Source organism: Anas acuta, chromosome 1 (genome assembly GCF_963932015.1).
Source record: "Anas acuta chromosome 1, bAnaAcu1.1, whole genome shotgun sequence".
Taxonomy (NCBI): Eukaryota; Metazoa; Chordata; class Aves; order Anseriformes; family Anatidae; genus Anas; species Anas acuta.
In genome coordinates this window covers 151,908,044-151,921,133 of record NC_088979.1, presented here as the reverse complement: position 1 = coordinate 151,921,133, position 13,090 = coordinate 151,908,044, and the positions used below count along the sequence as shown (strand labels likewise).

Below are 13,090 nucleotides of genomic sequence, written 5' to 3'. Positions count from 1 at the left end.
GGGAACGATGAGTGTTATAAAAGGTGAGGGAAAAGCGTTCTCTTCACAGCCCCCCAATATTCTAAAGTTAAGATGAATAAAGTCACCTGCCTTATTACTCTAATTCCTTACCTCATACATACAGGAGCAGGTATTTAAAAATAAACAGGATAGTCCCCCTTTACATATGTCAATGGATCGTACTTGCGTTTTTTTCTTTTACATCTACTGCTCACTGCGATCCTTTAACCTGTGTAACCAGGGATTTTTGTACCAAGAAAAGGGCAAGTGTCTTTCAGTCAAATTTTTTAAAGCAACTACAACAGAATGTTTTATCAGCAGAAGGAAAATGATAATCATCCACTCGAATTTTTATTTCCAAACCTCCTCAGCAGTCACTGAAAGGCTCAATATTCAAGGTGGAATAAGGAGGAGAAACTAGTTAATAAGTGGAAAATGTTTTGTCCAGGTTAATTTTGGAGCCCGCATACCTGAAGTGCTATGAACGTTGGTGAAGGAATTGTCAGAGGCACTGTAGGGCCAGGCACCAGGTGAAGGCAGCGAGGTGTTGAGGGAAGAATTAGACCCTATCAAAGGGAGAAGGAGAGAGAAAGAGAAGAGTAGGCCAGTTTTAGAGTTTCTGTTATCCTGTTAAATCTCAAAAAAGCCACAATTTGTATCAATGCCGACCTTTTACGTGATACACAGACACGATTAAGTAGACTTAATTGTGTTCTGACAGGCACGTTAGAATATTCTCGGATATCAGCATGACATTTTACCTGTGGTGTTGTCCCGCAGAAGTTGGTGGTCAGTATCTACAATGGGAGATGTGGCTGTCCCCCCCAGCACACTTCCAGGGGTCACATAGGGGTCCGATTCAGGGTCAATGTTTTGTATACCTTTCCATGGCACTCCTGGTTGGAACTCTGGAACAGGAGGGAAAAAAGAGTTAGATGCAGAGAGGGGAATGCCATTTACTGGAATTAATTCTGGACGATATTTTAGAGGATAAAAGTCTTCTACACTGTTCCTCACAAGATCAGACTATCAGACTTCTCTTAATTAAAATCTGTTTCATATTTCCTCCCATGGCATTATCTCTAGTGACTGAGCACAGGTCAATAACCGTAGAAGTGGTGGAAGTGCATACAGCATTCCTTTGACTATTTGTATGTAACAGCATAGTCAAGACTATGACTCACGTCTGTGAGAAGACAACTTGATACTACTGGTTCAAAAAGTTGTCACAGGAAGGGCAGTATTAGATTGCAATACTGCACGGTCAGGAGAATCTCAGTGAAAACATAAGAAATATCCTCTATCTTAGTTCCACCATTTGCACAGGAGTTCTAACACCGCAGCATTTGCAGAATTAAAATTCTGTGTTTATCTTACCCACTGCCTTCATGATTTTGTAGATGTCAGTCATCAGCTCCTAATCTTCTGTAACTCTACAACATAATCTAGGCTAACAGGTATCAAAATTCCTAATATGATCAACTAGCTCCACACCAAGAAAGGAATCTGTTCAGCTACTGATAAAATACTGCAGTCCCCTGAAGCACCACCTTACGCTTAAGGACCACCCAAAGCAGATTCTCAGGTCTCATCACAAATGAGTCACGTCACACTCAATGTCTCTGTTCCAAAATAAAATATCCATGAACACAGCTTAGGACCTGGAATGGCTGAAGACAAGGTAAGAGATGAGTCTGAGTCTTGTTTTTGTAAAGACTTCTGAAAACTGGCAAGACTGAAAATCAAGTTAAGCAAAGTCTTTACAAGTTGGTCTGGAACAGTTAGCCAGTTCAGAGAGTATGAAACATTGTGGGTGCACAGACTTTACTGAGATAGCTATTTCTTTAAATCTCTTCTACCTCATCAGAAAATATTTTTCTTGCCGTAGTTAGACACTACGATTTCTAATTACTTTGTGTAGGCTTCCTGCTGTTGTCTGTCTGTTGCACAGACTCCCAGTCTTGCTGATGCAAGGTCTGTCCTACTGGTTTACCCATGAGATGCACCTGCACCTTTATTTCTTTGTGCTTGAGCGGGTACACAGCAGATAATTTGCAGCAAGGAATGTTTTCCTGGAATATAAGAGTATTCCAGACAGAGAAAATCTAAGCATCTGCTATTTGCTGAACAACACTGGTGATTAATCCATGCAACTTCAAGGACACTAGTCTGGGTTTAGCGACTGTTTCACAGAAGATTATGTGCTTGTTTAAGTACATACATATTTTTCCTAGATACTGAGTTTTCTGGTGGACAGAAATTTCTGCCAGTGAAACTCTAGATGACTTTTAAGAATATGCTACTGCTGACTGTAACCCAAAAAGAAAGAAACTTCTACTAAAGCCACAAGACTGTTGAGAACTATTGAAATATGGCAGTACTCCTATCCTTTACACAGCACAAGCAAATATGAACCACAAACAGCACAGTACACACATTTTGTACCAATACTGCTAGCAAAAGAAGCCTTGTGCTCCACAGTGGATCATATTTATAAACCATTTCTGAGAGGAAAAGTTCAAACATCCTCAAATTAAAAAAGGTCAGGACAGGAAAATTCTGTTCCCATCATCACAAAAAGGTAGATTTTTAACTTTTGCTTTCTGATTCCATATCAATCTGATTTTTAAACCGTTTTTTTTTTCATCCTAACACAACACAAGAAAGGAATGAATACAAGGAGGGAGCTGGTGTTACGTATTTTGTGGACAGGTGCTCTCATGAAAATTTCCTGAAATGTAAAGTCACAAAACTACACAAAAGACTATTCAGGCAATTCATCAATTAGTTCCTACTTAGCTTTGCCATTTTTTTACTGGAAATTCAACATTTTTGTTTTTAAAAAATATGATACACCAAACGTTTTCCTTATAGCAGTTATTTATGAAAGGTTCCAGCACATCAACCGTAAAGCTGGGGCATAGCCCCTGCCCTCATGTAATACCTGGAGGCCAGCTGGCGTTGCTGGATTTGCTTCCGATCTTGTTCGTCGGTGGAGATTTGGCAGGTAACCAACTATCACCAGCAGGGCCTGCATGGCCACCTAGTGGGTCGCCCTGAATTATGTCAAACTGGTTGTAGGGCGACCCTCCGCGAGCCTTTCCAGGGGGCACTATTGCACCTGAAATATTAAAAAGAGACATCTGCGCTCAGGAAAGGTTGCGGTCTTTATGAGAATATAGAATACCAAAACCAAAAAATGTTAATATGCATACTGATGAGCTAAGATGTTAACTACCTTTAAGCAGTTTCACCTGAGTTATTTCACCTCTGGTGAGATGCTACTTCAAGAGTACTTTCAAAATAACCAATCCCCTCTCACCATTTTTGTGCATATTGGCATCTTGAGAAGCCACAGAGGGCAGCCCTTCCATCATAGTCCACTGTTTAAAGCGGGATTCTGTTCCAGCTTCTTTCCCTCCCACCATGCCATAATCCATGCCACTTGAGCCGAAGCCTGTGAAACAAACAAACGGAAGCCATTATCAGTTGCTCTTTTTGGCTTAAACACCCTTAAATCAGGCGGCACTGCAATCAAGAATTCAAAATTCAAGCACAGCAAATGAAATATTAGAAAGGAACTTTGAAAATAGGTCTGTTAAGTCAGCATGCCTCTAAGATAGATTTTGACATTAGGTTTGTATTCTTCTCTTATAATGAAAAGTAATGCAATTTTATCAAGAGCTGACATTTCTTGTAACCTTTGCTCTAGCGCTTATACATTAATTACTCGTTTCACGGGAGCACTCACCTGAACCGTATCCAGGTATTTGCCCTTTGGTCTGTAAATCTGAGAGACCCACATTCAAGGGATTGGGTACCATGCTGTCTATATGCGGCTTAGGCCCAACGGGGTGGGATGGTGAATGCTTCATACCAGGCTGCCTCTGCTGCTGCTGCTGGAGGGCACTCACCATACGAGCAATCTGCAAATGAAAGCAAAAAACCAGGCATGATACTGAAGCAACTCGAAAGAGATTCAAAGGACCATGCTCTCTGGCAAGTCCAGCGCTAGCACGCTTTATGCTTCACGTGATTGACAGAAGCAGTGCCCCACCTGTTGCTCCTGCTGTTGTCGCACAGCTTGAGATAACTTCCTCTGGCTCTGTAACAGCTGCTGCTGCTGCTGCTGCTGAAGGAGGAGCTGACATGCCTACAAGAGAAGTGGGGGGGAAGGGTGGAAATTCAGGGTTCTTCAAGTGAAATGCAATTGCCAGGAGCTGCTCAACTGCAAATGCTTTACTCACAACGTACGTAAAGGTGAACTCTTTCTCATTCCTCACAATGAAATAAAATTACTAATGAAAGCTTTAGAAGAATAGTACATTTGTTAATTGTTTCTAACTTCATATCGTGCAACAGTATTACTAGTATTATTGCTGAGACTCTAAGTCTGAAGAAAATCAACAAACAACTGCTTTCTATAATACAAAGACATTGCTGAGAATCATTACCATCCCACTGCAACATTCACAGTAATTACACAAGCCTGTCTGGATTACCCACTGGCCCCTAACAGGACTATTTTCATGTGTAACAAGCAGGGAATATTTGTACAAAAAAATAACACAAAATCATTAGAAGGAAACAGAATTAGAACAAACGTAAAAAGAAAGCAGCAGACGATTTGTAAACCGTCTGTCTCACAAGATTACTAGCTACTTACTAATTGAAACTGAGGAATCTGTGGAAGCTGGCTCAGCATGGCAATCTGTTGCGGAGAAAGCTGGGGCCCCATATTGAAAAGACCTGGATTCAAGCCACTGTTGGGGAACTGCTTGAGCATGGAGGCCGAAACCTGCACGAAAATCAATTACACATCCTCAAGAAATGCACCGCTACCAAAAAAGATGATAGAGTAGGAATATTTGTATAAAGGAATAGGTAGGACACCAATCTTAAGTGGTGTTCTGGGAAAGACATTACAGATTTCTCAACACATCACATTTAAACGTACATAATCTATGGCTTGAGCAGAGTGAATTTTTCACTTGATTGACAATATACAATATTACATGTGCAGATGCAGACACACACACACACAAAAGTTCCTCCCCAAACCAGTCAGTTGCTAGAGACTGCACTAGATTAAAATCCTGATATATACGCAGCTAACCAGTAATCACAGTACTGCATTATCACATTAAAAATGTACTGCTCGACAAGGGAAAAGAAAGGCATTCAGGCAGTCACTGTAGCAAAGAAACAGTGCCTCACAGAAAGAGTTAATCTCTGTGTATGCTGGATAAGCTATAGTAAAAGACAGGAGTAGGTGGAGAAGAATCCCCCCCGTTTCTCCCTGCGTGTTTGAGAGTTATACAAGTAGAGTATTCGAGAGAAACTCCAAAAGTCTTCACCAAGTGCAAAGCAAAAGGTAAACTTGTGCAGTTGGAGAGCCTGAGGTCTTAAAGAGTTCTGCAAAGTAAATGCAACACGTAGCCCTTCATCAGGCCTCTTATTCAGGGGGACACGAAGCACAGGACAAAACTGCTTGAAAAAAAAATTAAGCTAACTGTCTCACTTCAGAGTAACTTTCAGCTTTCACACGAGTATTTTACTTGTAAATACTTTGCAAATGCCTATGTAAGACAGGATTTCTGAATCCACTCGGATTTAAGAATACCGGTAGTGAGCATTTACAACTGCCTTGGAATGAGAGAAAGAAGGCTAATCCTTCTGCAAAATTCGATCTCTGGATGAATTTTAAAATTCACGGTCCAAAGTCCTTAAAATTTATTTTTTTTTTTTTATCTATGCTGTTTATTTCTTAACATCAAGTCAAGACTAAGACATACGTATAAGTCTCCTCAATGATGTGGTCTGGAGGCTGTAGCTTTTTTTTTTTTTTTCCTCCTTTTCTTTTCTTTACAAGTAACCAGTTACTATAAATTCCTTACCTGGGGAGAAAGAAATTGGGGAGGCACTTGCGCCCGGATATTGGGGGAAGGATTTAGTGGCTGCACTGGTGTGTGCATGCCCCTCGATTGTGCTGTGCTGTTTCCAAACAAACCATGATTGCCACCCTATAAAATTAAAGCAGTAGTGAGAAGAGGAATTCTTCAGGATAATGGATTTCTATGCTATTAACTATGTATAAATAATGCGGCAAGTACTGACTTAAACAGAGTATCCTATGAATTGCTGAGATGCTTGCCCTCGCTCAGTAACATTCCACCTGCATTAAGACTGCTGCACTACGCTTTCAAGATGCAGGCTCTTTCTCCTCTACGCGGAGCAGTCATGTTCATCCGTGTATTTCAAAGCACATGACAAAGCTTGTGTTTGCTGTTTTGCATTTTACATGTTGGGAAATGGAAACTGTGAGTACAAACAACACGCTAAAAAAAACATTCCACTAGCTTAAAAGTATGGTGAGACTGCGCCAACGAGAATTTTTGGCCACTGTTTTAGAAAAGTCAGGTACTTGGTCAGACTGGGCTGTCAAGGCATCTCTCCTAAGTCTATTACTTCCTCTGCAGGCCTTTCACTAACATATTAGAATTCAAAACTTCCATTAAAAATTTCCTTCAATGTGATAACTTCAGGATTCTGGATTGGGATTTTTTTTTTCCTATTTTTGCAAATTTTCAAATGTGAAAAAATGTTTTTGTTTTTCCTCCTAGTCATTTTTTTTCCTAAGAATACTTGTTTCTTTCTTTTTTTTTTTAATGAGAACTATTTACTGTTTTTTAAGGAACTTCTGTAATAATAAACCCTACTGCACAAAAAAAAAAAAAAAAAAAAATTGAAGAAAATTCATTGTTTTGTTCCATTATTTTAGCCTCTGAGCAGACTGCCTTTTACTAACATCTTCTGACAAAGAGCCACAGGAGATGTAACAGTCTCCTACGCTTACAGTTGCATGCTGTTGCTTCCAAAAGCTGAAGCTGATGTATTTCTCTCTGATAGTCCAAAAGGTCCTCCCATGCCATGATCCTGTCCTTTCATTTTCAAGACCTTCAGCAATTCCCATCTGCCCCCGTATACCTCTTTGATCCACACCTGCTTCTGCCACATACCAGGGCTTCTAAACTGCCCATTTTCCAGCCCTCAGCCATCAGTATCTTCTTCTCCATGCCAACATCACTGCCCCCAACATAATTCACCTTTCTTTAAATTTGACATCTTCCATGTCTTCTCCAAAACTCTTCCTTCCCTTACATGCCAGAATATCATACAATTTGCCTCCCTTCCACCGTAATACCGGGCATCCTTCACTATCTTTTTGCTCAAACACAATTCTCTCATTCTGCTTCTGTACTGGCAGTGTTATGGATTGCTCATTCACCCCCTTCACATCTTATTGCCTTAAGAGAGCTTGCCTTTCAGAAGCAGCTCAGGGTGTCATTAAGCATGTAAGAGGATAGGATATATACGTATTGTTTGTCTAAGAGACAAAAGGATTCAGAAAGGACTCACTGGATTCAACTACGTATTAAAGTTTTTGAGAGGTCTGCTGCTGCTACACTTTCAGCCTTCTCTAAAGCTCCGTGGTGTTCTGTACACTGAATTCAGGAACTTGCCTACAAATTTTGGACTGAATCTGATGTTCAACACTTATTGTGTCACACAGAAACAGAGAGACAACACAAAGAAACGCCATCATGTCAAGCATGTGCCTACATAAGCTAGTCCAGTTGTAATACTTCGGTTCTGTCCTTTCATTTCTTAGCATTCCTGCAGTGTTTTCTCCTAGTATGATGCAAAACATAAAAGCCAGGAATTATTCTCAACTACAGTTAACTACTTCCTTTCTTCCCCGCCATTCCTCCATATACAGAATGAAAACATCACTACTTCAACCATTTTCCAAGGCTGCTAAATCAATCCTTCCCATGGCCTGTGGGGAGGGGAGGAGGCATCAGGCAAACGCAAATTTTTCAAGGCACATTCCTGCATACGAGGTCACTGGGTTGGAGGCTGGAAAAAATTCAGTGTTGGGGGATGGTGGGGCAATCCACCAGCCTCTAACTAGTTTTTAAAACATCAATTAGAATAGATAGCTCTCCATTAACTTCATGACTTCTGAAAAGCAAATCTGTCTGCTGCTGCACCGTGCTTCAGGAAGTAAGAGGCCAACAAAAGCAGAAGGAATACATTTTGATGACAGCAACCAAAGCGGATCGATTCTCAATGTCCGGGTATCGCTGAAATTTCCATTAACTGCATTTATTTGGTAGGAAAAGAAATGCAAGCAACCAGCTAACCGGGATTAAGCCCAGGTTGCAGCCATATAACAATGCATCTTATAAGGTGGCCTGCTTACTTGTCTAGCAGCGAAGTTTTGGGGACTGAGCCCTGAGCCGATTGCCCCAAGGCCGACGTTGGATAGTGTGGAACCAGAGGGAGACAGCTTGTAGCTGGGAGAAGGGGAGAAGGGAGAGCAGGGAGCCTCATCCCCAAGGCACCCATCTTGATTGGAGAAAGGCAAAGTCAGCTGAAGCAGCAGTTAGCCAACAGCAGGAGTTGGTTAGTGAAGCAACAGAACGCAAGAGGAGAGAAAGAGGGACGGTGAGTGACTAGGAAGAAGCAAAGTTAATTTGTAATAGCAATTACAAGGACAACACTTCCAACTCAAATTATCATTTGACAATTCAGATTTTGGTCCAAGGAAATGCTCAATAAATCCCTAAAAAATCCTTTTTCTTTTTAAAAATATATTTTGAGTAAGAAGGTTCGCTTCCGACAGTGGCTATTACCACTACAGAAACAAATCTTGAATTAATTCCTAATGTTACCACACACCTGCAAACACCATCTATGTTCAGAAAGCATTAGCTCTACTCATGGTATTTATTAAATGGGCCACCAGAGGGAGTTGACTAAACTGTTTTTGGCCTGTTATACCAAAATGGAGGAGTTTTAAAAAAAAAAATCAGACACTAACACGCCTACAGAATTTTTAAACCTTTTCCATTTTACATGTGATAAACTGTATTTAAAAAAAAAAATAACATTTTGAATCTATTGGACACTTTCCAATTCATAATGTGAAGCAATTAATATTTGATAACAACAGTGAAAGCTTCTACTTAAAATAGACAAGAATATGAAAGAAATGCTACCATAACATGTAACAGATGTCACAGAGAAACAGATGTCATACAGAAGCTCACAGTACATGGACATACAGCAAAAGGGGTTACAGAATTTAGAAAGGGTGTTTCCAATAAATCACAGACATGAAAGCAGGAAAAAATTTGGAAGACTGTGATTACTTATGTTTACTTTGATCTAAACTTTTTTTTTACAGTAGATGATTGTAATCAGTAGCCATAAGAATCATTGTGATGAAACCTGTAATGAATTTCATTGCTACCAGTCATTCACCCTTCCAAGAAAAGCAAAATAATTTCTTTCTCTCCATGTAAAGAGAAGTCTGTTGTAGAATAAAAAGCATTATTCTAATTAGATAATCTAGTTTGCCTATGCATACCTGACACCTGTTTTATAAACACACTCATTCTACGAACGTAACTCCCTCACACCTTTTACTGTTGAGTTCATCCAAGGTTGTTGAATTTTTAGCACTTCCAGAGGAATAGGATAAAAACTGGGACCTCAAACACAGAGGCTGAATTTAGTTTATCTAAAGATATTTCTCTCACCTTCTCAAAATAAGGCCCACTATCTGTAGTTCCCATGTCTTTGGAATTAGGTGGACGGAACCCAGATCGATCCTTTCTCATTATGTCGTTAAAATCCCCGAGATTCATGGCTCGTTTATCTACCTCAAACTTCTTATCTGGGAGACCACCTGTAGAAAAAAGAGTAAAGGCAGCAAAATTAGTGACAATCTCTGTTGTCTTTCATGACAGCAGGTTCACAGATGAAGAAAACTTCTTTAAGATCAGATCTGTTGTATATATATGTCTTGTAAAAATTCCATTTGTCTTACCACTTAGCAAAGCACACAGTTCCTATTAAAAGATGCTGAAAAAATAAAATAGGAGGTTTCATTTTTAAGATGAAACAAGCCAATTTACTTTAAAGAATTTAACGTGAAGTATTTCTCACAATTTATGAACAGATATAAAGAATTTGATCATAATTCTCCTACAGTAACGTGGACTACATTCTTGAACACCAGTAATCTTCTGACCTAGCATAACTTCCCTGCACCAGACAGCCAATCTCTCTCAGCTTGTATGTAATAATTCTACAGCCAGTAACAGAGACTTTTCAAACAACTTCTTCAGTCTCCTGCCTTTGTTTAGTGAGTAATCTGGTGAAGCAAGAGGAAGAGATATTAATGAGAAAACCACCATACACATTGGACAAGACACTTTCTTTAGAAGCAGATCATCAGCCAAGTCCTGACTGAAGGAAGTTTTCTACCTTACATACTGAGCTGCTGCCAAGGAACAATTTCATTTGTCATATTTCGCACTTAGATGAACAGTGTTATGTTGAAGTAGATAGAAAACATCTTAATTTTAAAATATGAGCAACATGGTACAAACAAGCTTTATTGGTATTTTTAGTTTTAAGTAATTGGGTTTGGGGGCACAGATGGCCTTTCCGAGAACAGTTGAAGAAACCTGTCAAAACTTAGCATCTTCCAACAAAGAAAGCTGGTGATGGATATGATACCCTACCACTGACAAAACATTGAAGTCTTTATCATATACAAAAGACAACTGATCACTCTGAGATCCTCAAAACACTTACCTTCTAAAAAAAAAAAAAAAAAAAGCTTTCAAAGCCAGTATCTCTTGTTAACGTCCAACTGCAAACTGTTAATAACTATAGGTATGTCATTGATGAAGACCTATGAATTCAACCACTAATTACATGGGTTTTTCTTTTTGGCACAGCTTTGAAAGTTGATCCAGTTTCAATCTTCTCAGATGCCTTCAACATCATCTATCACAAAAACACTGACATATCAGCTCCATATCTTGGCTTGTAACTGGACTCACACTGACCTGGATGGGTTCGTGCCTTTCTAACATATCCTATAAAGTTTGAACCGTCTCTGCAAAATTTTGTGACTACAAAATATCAGGTACATCTTAAATCCTGTCAATATCTACATCTAACCACCATGCACAATGCCAGCTAAGCACTACCAAAAGGCTGTGTGCTTTAATTCTAGACAGGCAATGCTGCCTATTGGTTGCTTGAAAAGAAAATGAAAGGGAGACAGAGTTGCATCACTGTTTGATATGAAACTGGGTCAATGCCAACTCAAGATGACTTAGCAGTAGAAACACCCTTTTGTCTCTTCAGTTATCCTGATGATCCAATCAACTCCTCAAACATTACTGAATGATGCCACGCAACATGGCTCGTTAAATAATATGTAGGGCATTAAAGAGCACCTTCAAAGGCTTCGAGCACGGATACGCCACTTAGTGCTGAGGCAGCTGCTTAAACTTCAGTATAAACAGGGCCTTGCTAAGAGATGATAGCATTCATTTATCTCAGTCACAGAAAATTCTAGTGCAACCTTGAAACCCATTGTGAGAATCTGTCTTTTGGACTCGCTAACAAAAGCTGAAGACCAGCTTTACCTTAGACAGTACAAGATGACCATTAAAATCTGAAAAGTTTAGGTTTTATCCTCGGCAGTAAGCAATAGCACTTGTTTAAAGTGATTAAATGCAAAACCCTAAATCCTCTACGTGTAGTACATGTTAAGAGTCCGATCATCTTTGTAAGAGAAGACATTGGTTCTTGGATTTTTTCTCCCAACTATTAAGAGCTGTAAGAAACATGGTGAAAACTCCAAAATGAAATGAGCTTGAAGGACCACATTCACACCCTAGTGAGGAAAAAAGCTGTGAAGTATATCTTCCCCCACCACATGCACACAGCTTAAAGGAAATTATCTGACTGAATTCCATGCAAATAAAATTATATATATAGTGTGAACCTGTATACTGGGAAATAGAAAGCAGAAACTGCTGTTGAGCAAAGTTACCTACAGCTTTTGCAACAAGAGACTCAATGTGGTAAAAACACATACATCCACAGTGTGGTGAAAGTAATGCTAAAGAAAACCATTTGAAGTATGTTTTCTGATTGACCACAAAAATTAAAACGTTTTAAAGATACTGGTTTTACGTCTTTGCCATGAAGTTACATCATCCAAGATTACTCAGCATGCACATGTGCTTACACATTGAGGTGTTGCACCCAAGTGCCCTATCTGGTTAGGGCTTTGCGATGTATTTACAACAGACAACAGCATAGAATGCATTTGAATCAACAGAAATTAGAAATGAATTTCCCAGTCCTCATGGAGGATGCGAGAATTCTGTCATCTGCAAAACCTGCAGCTAATCCACGAAAAGAAGACAAAGGTGGCTGTCAATATTTTATCTTTTCATTCCCCATTTAAGTGGTCCTGACACACTACTTACTGTATTATCAAACTTCATGCCTCAGGACTTACATACTGGGAGAGATTACAGTAGATAATTGTATCCTATTTTTAAAGTTCAACAAGCTATCTGTAGAAGAGATTTGATAAAAAAGAAGAGAAAGAAGATCTGCTTAAGGCGTTCTATTGATCCACCTCTTTTCTCTTAGGCAGTTTAGCACCCTGCAACCTAAGCAACACATTTTTCAAAAAGGAGACTGAGACCAACATAGTAAGAATTACTATGGCAATTACTATGACAACTGGACCTATTTTAGGATGCATGATAATCAGAGCCAAGTTGCTCTGCACATACAAAATCCAAAATTTTCTTTGATACGCGTGGTCTCCAAGCACAGATTTAACAGAGATCAACGCGCATTTATCCACAGACTGGGAAAATATCATGTTGGAGTTCCCTGGCTAGTAAAGCCTGGTATATTGTAAACCTGACTGAGAAGTGGTTGAAGAACAAGCCTGCTTTATAAGTAAGCCCAACTTTTCAGGTTTAGAAGTAGATAAAGGCTGAACAAACAGCTTATACTTTCCAAAAGCGTGAGCCGTAAGTAAAAAGGGAACTGCTAAGCAAAAAAGAAAGTAACAACAAAATATGTAGGAAGGTCTCAGTTACATTCTTACTCTTTGAAATGGAATACAACCTGTAATAGACTCCTGTACCAAGGATCAGGAATGTCCCCATTAATGGACACATTAAAGAACAGA

At 39.4% G+C, this 13,090-nt stretch overlaps 1 protein-coding gene across 21 annotated transcripts in view; it reads right to left on the bottom strand.

The window, feature by feature from the left end:
• TNRC6B (trinucleotide repeat containing adaptor 6B) overlaps nucleotides 1–13,090 on the bottom strand; it is a 141,087-nt gene that overhangs the window by 19,688 nt on the left and 108,309 nt on the right. For 18 of the 21 annotated variants that reach the window (XM_068666982.1, XM_068666891.1, XM_068666974.1 and 15 more), the window contains 9 exons: nucleotides 9,609–9,757; nucleotides 5,898–6,023; nucleotides 4,667–4,798; nucleotides 4,058–4,153; nucleotides 3,752–3,926; nucleotides 3,323–3,457; nucleotides 2,945–3,121; nucleotides 762–908; nucleotides 471–566 (listed from right to left, as the gene is read on the bottom strand). In XM_068666982.1, the coding sequence (XP_068523083.1) occupies nucleotides 471–566; nucleotides 762–908; nucleotides 2,945–3,121; nucleotides 3,323–3,457; nucleotides 3,752–3,926; nucleotides 4,058–4,153; nucleotides 4,667–4,798; nucleotides 5,898–6,023; nucleotides 9,609–9,757 (1,233 nt within the window). Of the gene's footprint in view, nucleotides 1–470; nucleotides 567–761; nucleotides 909–2,944; nucleotides 3,122–3,322; nucleotides 3,458–3,751; nucleotides 3,927–4,057; nucleotides 4,154–4,666; nucleotides 4,799–5,897; nucleotides 6,024–8,266; nucleotides 8,438–9,608; nucleotides 9,758–13,090 lie in introns of all 21 variants that reach the window. The other 3 variants (XM_068667052.1, XM_068666924.1, XM_068666933.1) reach the window with 3 other exon arrangements.